The sequence below is a fragment of the Hordeum vulgare genome, chromosome 6H (genome assembly GCF_904849725.1).
Source record: "Hordeum vulgare subsp. vulgare chromosome 6H, MorexV3_pseudomolecules_assembly, whole genome shotgun sequence".
In the NCBI taxonomy this organism is placed as follows: domain Eukaryota; kingdom Viridiplantae; phylum Streptophyta; class Magnoliopsida; order Poales; family Poaceae; genus Hordeum; species Hordeum vulgare.
This window is the reverse complement of record NC_058523.1, coordinates 203,845,923-203,856,304: the sequence shown is the minus strand read 5'-3', so window position 1 is coordinate 203,856,304 and position 10,382 is coordinate 203,845,923. Positions and strand designations below refer to the sequence as shown.

Sequence of the window (10,382 nt, the reverse complement as noted above, 5' to 3'; positions counted from 1 at the left end):
CTGCTTCACCGTGGCAATAGCGTGGTCGTCTCCACAATTAAGGTCGTTAAACCGAAACCATGCATTAAGGGCAATAGATCACCGTTATCTCATATTGTCTTAGGTCATCATAGATGTTTCCACCTGTCACGTCAGAGGTCATGGATTTTGTAAACAACATGTGTTACTTGAGTAGGTCTTGAGATCATGTTGTCTAGGCTATTAAATTGGACAACATGCCTAGAATTGGCCATGCCACTTGTAAATTCTATTGGGTTTTTCCTCAAAGAGGAGGGGTGATGTAGTATAATAGAGATAAGTATGCCCTTCAATGAGAACCGAGGTTATCAAACCAACAGGAGAAGCAAGCAAACTCTCGTCATCATCTTCTACACACACAAAACCAAACACTTACACCCAACGTAGGCAAGATGGTTGTCAATCCCCTTGAACTTGTTACTTCCAAGGATTTATTTTGATAGATAGAGCTGATATAAATAACAAGAGTAAATAAAGTGCAACAAGGTAATTGGAGTTTTTGGCAATAGGGTAAATAGACCCGGGGCCATATTTTTCACTAAAGGATTCTCTGTGTGACATAGCACGCGGTGGGTAAACAAATTATTATTGGGCAATTAACAGAATAGTGCATAGTTACGACAATAATTATGTGTATATAGGAATCACATACATAAACAAGTAGACCAAAATGCTTCTGCATCTACTACTATTACTCCACTTCAAGAGATATTATATGCTTGTCTCTCTAGGTATTAAGTTCATAAAAAACATAGTAAAACTTGGAGCAAGATGACATGATATAGACAAAGTAAGACGAGCAATATGTTCATACCACGTCATTTTATCCTTAGTGGCAACAATACAAATACATGTCTTCTCCCCTTCTATCACTGGGATATAGAGCACCGCAAGATTTAACCCACTACAATGCACCACTCCCACTAAAGATAAATCAATCTAGTTGGCCAAACCAAAAAGATAGATCAGACAAAAATACAAAGCTATAATAATCATGCATAATAGAATTCAGAGGAGAATCAATTACTTTCAATGAATAATATGATCATGAACCCACTCTTAATTGAATCCCAACAAACAACGACAAAAGAGGATTACATCGAATAGATCACCGCGGGAATCAATGTGAACATTGTAGTGAAGATCATAAAGAGAGAATAAGCCATCTAGGTACTAGCTATGGACTCGTAGATCTGTGGTGGACTACTCACACATCATCATGGAGGTAACGAGGTTGATGTAGACGACCTCTATGATCGATCCTCCCTTAGACAGGGCACTGGAAAAGGTCTCCAGATGGGATAAGAGCGGAACAAAGACTTGCGACGGCAGAAAAAGTGTTTTTGGTTGCTCTCTTGGGTTTTTGAAATATATCTGGATTTATAGAAGTGGATTTAGGTCAGGGAGACTCACGAGGGGGCCACAAGATCTAGAGGTGCGCCATACCCCCATGGAGCACCCTGTGAGCTTATCGCTCCCTCGTGCAGCGTTTGGCCTTCTCCCGAAGCTTCATGGGCCCAAAATCATTTATAAAATCACCAAATAGTTGCATCGTGTTTGTACACTGTTTGGTATTGATTTTCTGCAAAAGTTTATAACACACAAAAAACAGAACTGACACTCGGCACTAGGTTAACAGATTAGTTCCGAGAAATGATATAAAATAGCATATTATTGCATACAAACTATCCAAGATTGATATTATCGATACATTGGAGACGTATCAGATCATAGAATAACATCTTACTAAACATATCAAACATGAATGATGACATATAAGTTAGGCACAAATGAACCTTACCACTCACCTACATCTCCCACACCTAAGGGGAATTACTCACACATAGGAAGAGAATAACCAACCATGTCATAGAATGAACCGAAGAAAACCATATCAATAATATCATGAAGATACACAATGTGATGAATGATTAAACAAGTCACAGTCTCCAGTTGAGTATGAATATAATTTTACACCCTGATCTTACAAATTGGAATTCCTCTTACAGTGATAAAGGTGAAATGAATACAGAGATGGAAGAACACAAATAGAAGGAACCCTGGTGGTTCTTTAGATCTTTTCTCTCCCTATTCTGGTTGTAGCGATAGGGGCTAGGTTTCTCCAATGTATGTCCCTCCTTCAAGAAAGCGTCTTCTATAGATGAGGGGGAGCCCATGACACTTCATATGACCATCCATAGGAGCGTGATGAGCGCTTGCGCTCGTATGGAAGGCCGACTTTCACTTTGGTGTGTCAGGTGATCAAACTCCTAATACCAGTCCAACGTATCGATAATTTATGAAGTATTTATGCCATATTTACCGAAGTTTTATATGTTTTTATATTATTTGAATGGAACTAACCCGGGCTCATGTTGTTTTCAGCAGAACTACCATGAAGTTATTTTTGTGCAGAAATAAAATTTCTCAGATTGGGTTCAAACTTTTTGGTGATTTCATTTGGAACAAAATACACCCCCGAAGCTTCGTGGAAGGACAAAAAAAAATCCAGGGGAGCGACAAACTCGGTAGGTGTTCCCTGCGGGGTAGGCCTCACCGACCAAGCTTATTGTTGCCTCGTGGCCCCGCCTTGACGTGAAACCGACGCCAAAAATCATATAAATCCCAAAATCCCTATAACTTGACCCAGAACTTCCACTCCGCGGCCGCAAGCCTCTATTCCAAAGCAATGTCATCCAAGGCCCTTTTACGGCGCCCTACCGGAGGCAGAAATCATCACCCGTAGCCATGTTTATCATCTCGATAGTCTCCATGTCGATGAGGTTGTGATACGTCCTAAACGTATCTATAATTTCTGCTTATTCCATGATCTTTTGGGTGACATTGTTATATGTTTTGCTACACTTTTATATCATTTTACACATATTTAGACTAACCTACTAACTTAGTGCACCCAATGCCAGTTTATGTATGCCGATGTCTATTTTTCAAGGGATTTTACCCAATTTTCCGAAGCCCGAAAAATTCCAGAATTTTTTTATAAAAAATCAGCACAACAGAAGCTTCCACATAACCAAAGATGGGCCAGACGGGGGCGAGGGGCCGTCCAGGCGACCGCCTGGCGCGGCCTACCCCCTGGCCGCGCCAGGAGGCTGCCTGGGTGGGCCCACCTCCTCCGGTGCCCTCCTTCGGCCAATATTTAGTCCTCCGAGAGAAAACCCTTCCACAACTTCCATAATCACGAATTTCTCCATTGTTTCCCCGCCGCAGCGCTTCCGAGATCGAGAGCGTCAGGAGACCTCTTCCCGGCACCCTGCCGGAGGGAGGATTGACCTCCGGGAGCTTATCCGCCACCATTGACACTTCCTGGATGTGCCGTGAGTAGTCCTCCTTGGACCATGGGTCCATGACCAGTAGCTATGTGATGGCTTCTCTGCAATCTTGCGCTTCAATGGTTAGTCCTTGTGTGCTGCCCTACATGATCAAGGCATCTATGTAATTCTCTTGTTATTTCTATGCTCGTTTTGTTGGGATCCGATGGATTATGAGATTATGCTCAGATTGTTATGAGTTATATATTTGATTATCCTTTTCTATTATGTTCCTTAGTAATTCATGCATGTTCTCCGTTGTTATTTATTGCTTTGGCCGACTAGTAGGTTGTAACTCCAAGAGGGAGTGTTATGCATGATTGTGGGTTCATGCCCCTCGATGTCTAGCTTGAGTGACAGAAACATGAGACTAGGGGATGTGCTGTTGCCACCAGGGAGAAAACAATGGCTCTTGTGACCACGGTTGCAAGGATTGTTTACCTTACGCATAGTTCGTTAATGCAACTGTCCGTTGCTTTGAGTTTATGCTTTGGGTGGGGCTCGCAACTTAATACCGGCGATGTTCTGGATAGATATCTCAAGGTGGATGATTAGTAAGTAGATGCTGATGAATAAAAGGTCTACTTGTCTTGGCGTACTACCCATTACTATTGAACCTCTAACTATCAAGTAGCATAATTAGCATTGCCGTGCGTTCATAATTCTGTCAATTGCCCAACTGTGATTTGTTTACTCAAGCATAGTTGTTTATCGTCTTTTGGGAGAGAGACATCACTAGTGAACATCATGCGACTCCGGTCCATATCACCATCATTGTTTACACCTCCATCATTTACGGCTTTCATTTACTTTTCCGTTGCAATCACTATTACTATTCCCGCTTGTGTTTTGATCCTTTGCAAACTACAAGGCCGGAGAGATTGATAACCCCTCTGTACTCGTTGGGAGCAAAGTTATTTCTTGTGTGTGCAGGTGCACATCTTCTGCTAGCGCCAGGGTGGAAGACACCTACTTGTTGATCCTAGGAGTCCTCCTGGTTCAATAAACCTTACAGTGTTTGTGTGAGGGAAAACTTGCTGCTGACTACATCCCAGCCTTCCACTTGGGTTAACCAACGAGGTGCGAGAAGTATATACATCATCTCGTCATCAAACAAAGTTTTCTAGCGCCATTGTCGAGGACTCCAGTCTTCAAGATAGGGGAGTTGCACACTGTCTTTTACCTTTGCTTTTTAGTCTTGTTAGTTTGCTTTCTATTTTTTTGCTTTAGAGTCTTATACCAAAAACCACAAAAAAATTAGTTGCTTTGTTCTTGCTTTTTACTGTTGCTATGGGTTTTAGTGAGAACACTAAGTTGTATGACTTCACTAGTTAGGCTTATGGAAAACTGCACTCTTAGTTCGCTACTTGGGGAAGGTCGCTTTACCACACCCGTGGTAGAGAAGTCTCCTCCACCTACTGAATGTATCCCATTCAAAATACCACTTGGGATAATTGAAATAATTAGGAATGGTTGTTATGCAGGAGATGGAACAGTCAATCCTAGTATTGATTTGTTGAAACTTACATGACTTTGTGAGTTGTTTAAGATTTCACGTTTGACAAGAGATGGAGTCATGAGGAAATTATTTGCCTTGTCACTAAAAGGAAAAACTTTTTAATGGTATAGGCTACTAGATGATTCTCACCTACGGGATTAGGAAGAGATTCAGTCCATCTTTTACTCCAAGTTTTATCCTCTTCATGAAGTCCATGTGGATCATGGTAAGAATGCTTTATTCGATACTTATATTGTTGTGTTTATTCATGATCCCACTGAAAATTATTATGAGAAGGGAACATATGCTTATAGATATTTCAATAATATCAAGTTCCTCTCTTTATGTTGAAGGTTTTGAAGCTGTGCTTGTTTTGCCTTCCTATGCTTATTGCTTTGTGCTTCAGTGAATTATTTTATTGCAATATTCCTATGCATAGGAAGCATTTTAGACTTAAATGTGTTTGGTATTTGCTTATTGATGCTCTCTTTCGTTCTTCCATTCTTATTCCTACGAGAGCATCTTTAAAATCTTAAGCCTATCTTTATGGCTATGAAGAAAGAGCTCTAGGGAGACAACCTTTGTTATCTTTACTTTGAGTTTTTAATTTCATTTTTAGTGGTATTGATGTTTGTTACTACTGTACCAACACCATTGTATCTTTATTTTTAAGCTTTGTGCCAAGTTATAGCCTCTCATTGCAAGAAAGTTCAAAAATTATGACATGATGTCCAGAAACAGATTATGTCTTCTTGACGGAAACAATCACCAAAAATCACCAGATCATCTTTTTGATCTGATTTTTTTACGACATGCTATATATAATTTCCTTTCTGGCATCTATTCTCAGTGTTTTGATTTGAGTTGAAGAAGTGCGCCGAATAAATTATTTACTACCTGCTATTCTGTTTTTCACAGATTCTGTCATGTTTTGCGTTTTCATTTTTTGCAAGTCCTAAGCTCACTTTTTATTTGAAAAACTTTTGGCAATCATGATAAACAGTAGCTTTTCTTGAAAATATTTATTTGCAGCAGGTAATAAATTATTTTATTAAGGGTACTAACCACTCTAATCATCTTATGTTGAGTTTCATATGAAGGGAGTTTTCAAGTATGCGATGGGAGATGATGAAAGAAGATACAGGAGTGTCAAGCGCTCAAGCTTGGGGATGCCCCCATGCACCCGAAGAAATATTCAAGGAGACTCAAGCATCTAAGCTTGGGGATGCCCCCGTGATCCCCTTCTCTATCGACAATCATCAGTTCGTCCATCTCCATGCTATATTTTTATCACTTCATATGTTATGTGCTATGCTGGGAGCGTCCCGCTCTTTACTTTTTCGTTTGCTTTAGTTTTGCTTGCTGTTCATAACAATTCGGAACCTAACCTACCTTGTTTGGGAGAGAAACATGCTCCATTCTACTCTAGAACACAACATAGGTTTTCATGCTTATCTTTTTTGTGTGTTCTTCATCTTTCCATAGATATTGTCATGCTTAGCTATTAGTTTTCGTGCTTATATTTTTAAGAGCTTTTATTTAGGTTGCTTTTGGAACTCTCTTGAGTTATCATGCTTATCTTGTTTAGAGAGTTGGCTCGTTGCACTGAGTTGTGTGTCTTGCATGAGTATGTAACTGAGGTTGCTATTTAAGTATAGTAGTAACTTGCAATAGTTTTGAGGTATTGATTTGAGTAATGTTTGGACTAGTGGTGCCAAGAGCGTGAGCCTATTAGTGATAGGTGTCGTATTTTGGGAAATCCGTGTGTTTTTCGAAAAATAAAAATTAGTTGAGAACTCAAGTTACTAAATTGATCGCTAACCTCTGGAGGGGTTGGAATATATAGAGTACCTCACGTTACCATGAGTCGAGGATGCGCAAGGATAACCAAACCCCCAAACACTCCTCCTCGGGGTACTTGTCTCTTTGTGAACTTCCTAACTAGATAGAGAGTTACCGATAATAAGTGTATGAGTTCCTCGGACTAATGTGAGTATTCGATTGTTGGCACTTCAACCATCCATATTTTTCTAGCCTCTTCGGTACCATGCATTTCCCTTTCTCGCATTGAGAGTTGGTGCAAACTCCGGCGGTGCATCCAAACCCATGACATGATACATATGCCTGATTATATCTTTCCTCAACAGCCACCATACCTACCTATTAAGGCATTTCTATAGCCTTTCCGGGATACATTGCCATGCAACATCCACCATCTCATGACTTCATCTTCATGTAATACATGCTTTTGCTTGATCGTAGAGCCGCATGATAGTTGGGCCTTGCCCCAATTATTGCTACATGACGCGCTAGTATCATTGCATATCCTGCCACACTCGCAGAGGCATACATTTGCATACATCTTGATAGTTTTCACTTGTATTTATGTTGAGTACTTCTTATAAAGTGTGATGATCTTCTCTTTATTCATGTAAAACATAGGGTGTTGCCCTTAAGTGAGGAAAAGTTCCCAAAGAGGACAAACAAAAGATCCCAAAGAGGACAAATGAGAGATAAAAAGAAAGAGCCAAAGAGGCCACAAAAAAATAAAAAAAGAGAAAAAATAAAAAATAAAAATAAAAAGAGAGAAGGTGGCAACACTACTATTCCTTTTGAAAGATCCACACTCGTACTCCATTGCTATATTGGTACTACATATAGATTATCACTCATGCATAACTACTAGTACAAATGCCCGTGCGTTGCACCGGGCTAGAAAAAAGTGCAGAATATTTTTTTTTGCCATTAAATGTTAAATGTAAGACATCTATTTTTGAACGAAAGGACTTTCTTCTAAAGTTTTAAAATATAATGTAATGCTTACATAAAAATTGGATTAATTTTTTAATAATAATTATAATTTTTATTGAGTGGTAATAATGCCCGTGTGTTGCACTGGGCTAGAAAAAAATGCAGAACCAATTTTTTTCCATTAAATGTTAAATGTAAATTATAATGATAAATGTAATACATCTATTTTTGGACGGAAGGAGTTTCTTTTAAAGTTTTAAAATATGATGTAATGCTTACATAAGCCGGCGACTAAAAAGGTGCCTGGAGGGGGCTGTTGAGGGCGCGGCTGGAGATGCTCTTAGCTACAGAGAGAGTGATTGAGGGCAGCGGCAAGTGCAAGCTGCAATGGGACTCGAGTTTGGGGAGAATGTAGTCACATCATCACAAACGGAAAAATAAACTTGCAAAATTACAGGATGGTCACAACTTTATAAGTAACAGGAACACAAATTCTTGCTCTGCATAAATGACACTGTCAATGACTAAGCAGGCTGATAAAAGCTTGGATCAAAAACATACTTCTAGATACAGTTAAACATCCTTGATGTCAAGAGGAAGGGATGACCGGAAGGCAGCTATTGTCAACCAGGGTGTAAGGGCAGAGTTCAGCCATCATGTTAAGACACACACAGATTCAGAGTTAACTTTCAGCTCTGATTCAAATCATGAGTTCAGTATGCTCCTATATATTTCCCGGCCACTTTTTGCTTGGCACAAAATGTATTGTTTTTTATCTATGACACAAACAACTTATCCATTTGGTGCAGAGCATGAAAATCCACAATACACACAATACAAAATTAATGCCTCTTTGTCAAGATAACATTACTGGCAGCAAGTACTTCTCGAATGTGTCAGTAACATTGCTAGCATAAAAATGAACAGAGACACCTAACTTAACTTAAATTTAAATGATGCTAGCCCTCCTCCATTATCTGAAAGTTTCATGTTTAGTTAAGTGAGCATCTCTCTTTAGCAGATAACCTTGAAAGATGTTAGTCCTGCACATTTCATCCTACAACCAAGTAGTTAGGTGTAATATGACCAATCGCTCCAAATCGTTACTTCTGATCCAACTAAAGGAGAACTCGCTTGTAGACACTTTCCCTAAGTGAATGAATATGTTTATCCTTAGTTAAAACAAAGATGGATCGCTAAGAAGCTGCATATATGAGCAAACCAAACTGATCTGGCTAAAGCCACGTGAATTGATCATTCCAAAAAGACTATTTAGCTAAATTTGGAACGGGCATCAGATTGATCCTCTAATTATCCATTATGAATTGCAAAAACAGTATAGAACAGTAGGAATGTATTACCCACAAGAAGAGGGCCTTACCTTGGCTCATTGCCTCTCAATGCACCTACAACTAATTTGAAAAACTGCAATTTAATGCAATGCAGAATGCACCAGCAACCAATACGTGTGTTTAAAAACATGAAAAAGGACAAACAAATTCATAACCAAGCCATGGCTTCCTCTCTACTGAATGATGATGTCATTATATATTAGGATTCAGGAATCATATTATCAGTTTCATCACACATTAGCAATGACCACCAACCCAGCATCTAACAAGCATACAACATCGGACAACCAGCACACAGTTAGGAATTTTCATGGCCCTTTCTTGGCTTACGTGAATCTGAAATTTGTGAGCAATTCCCCTTTGCAAGCGGCATCATAGTCTTCAACTAGGTGCGGCACAACTTCCACGTGAGGGCGTATGTACTTTTTTATGAAATCGGTATCGCTCACTATGACTGCAGCAAAGTAGCTCCGATCATGCTTCAGCAATCCGTTTTCCTTAAGGAACTTCATAACATAATGACGGGGTCTCAGCCGGCCCTCTAGGCTGTAACAGAGAATTATGGACCGTTGAGCAATGTAAGTCGGCTCCAACCCCACCTAGGAGGCGAGGAACTCATTGTCTCTCTGTTCTTGCACTGCTAATACTGAATGGAATGGATGGATCTGTGATCTGTGGCCAAGTCAAGTGAGTGTCAAGCGCTTATATAGCAAGGAAATGGCCGGGAAAGACCCACATCGACGCCGGTGACCCCGTCGGTGAGGATCTCCTCCACCACCATATGCTCCGGGGAGCCGGTCGGTGAAGAGGAGGGGCAGAGGATGAAATTCGCCAAGAAACAGAGGATACCAGTTCTGAAATGGCCTCGGAACCAAGAAAGACTAAAAGGTAGAAGCAATTTGATAGCTATTTTGTTCATTAGACGCGATATGCACCTACCCGTGCGTGGATGAACTCCTCGACGCGGTCGTTGGGGAAGCGGCCGAGGAGGCGGGGGCCCTGGCCGTGGCGGGACATGCACTCGAAGCTGCGCAACTCGTCCTCGCGGTCGAAGAAGAGGTCGACGCCGTCGCCGTAAATCCGCACCAGCACCTTCCACACCTCCCTCTCCTTGAGCGGCCCTGCGCCCGCGCCTGCCTCGGCCGGGGTGGTGAGCCAGCACACCTGGTACACCTCGTTGGTCATGGCGCCCTTAAGTGGCACCACCTCCAGCGCGTGGCAGTCTGCCATCACTGGGACATGAGACTGGACATTGATGACATGAGCTATGAGGTAAGGAGAAAACTAATTTAGGTTTTTCTTATCGCCTAGCTCCGCTCGAGAAGGTCAGCGGGCGGAGCGCCCTTGTCCTCCTCCCGCGACGAGACCAAGGCGGCGCAGGGGAGCGTCAGGGACCGGTGGCACGTGACGGGACCGCTGGGGACAGCTGGA

The 10,382-nt window shown here is 41.2% G+C and overlaps 1 protein-coding gene across 1 annotated transcript; it reads right to left on the bottom strand.

The window, feature by feature from the left end:
• Window positions 1-9,869: 9,869 nt before the first annotated feature.
• On the bottom strand, window positions 9,870-10,181 carry LOC123405944 (probable choline kinase 1). Its single transcript, XM_045099456.1, has one exon. The coding sequence runs from the start codon at window positions 10,179-10,181 to the stop codon at window positions 9,870-9,872; it is 312 nt and encodes a 103-aa protein (XP_044955391.1).
• Window positions 10,182-10,382: the final 201 nt, after the last annotated feature.

Bases quoted from the DNA above. Each gene is read 5' to 3' on its own strand.
- LOC123405944 (XM_045099456.1), bottom strand. From the start codon at position 10,181: ATGGCAGACTGCCACGCGCTGGAGGTGGTGCCACTTAAGGGCGCCATG.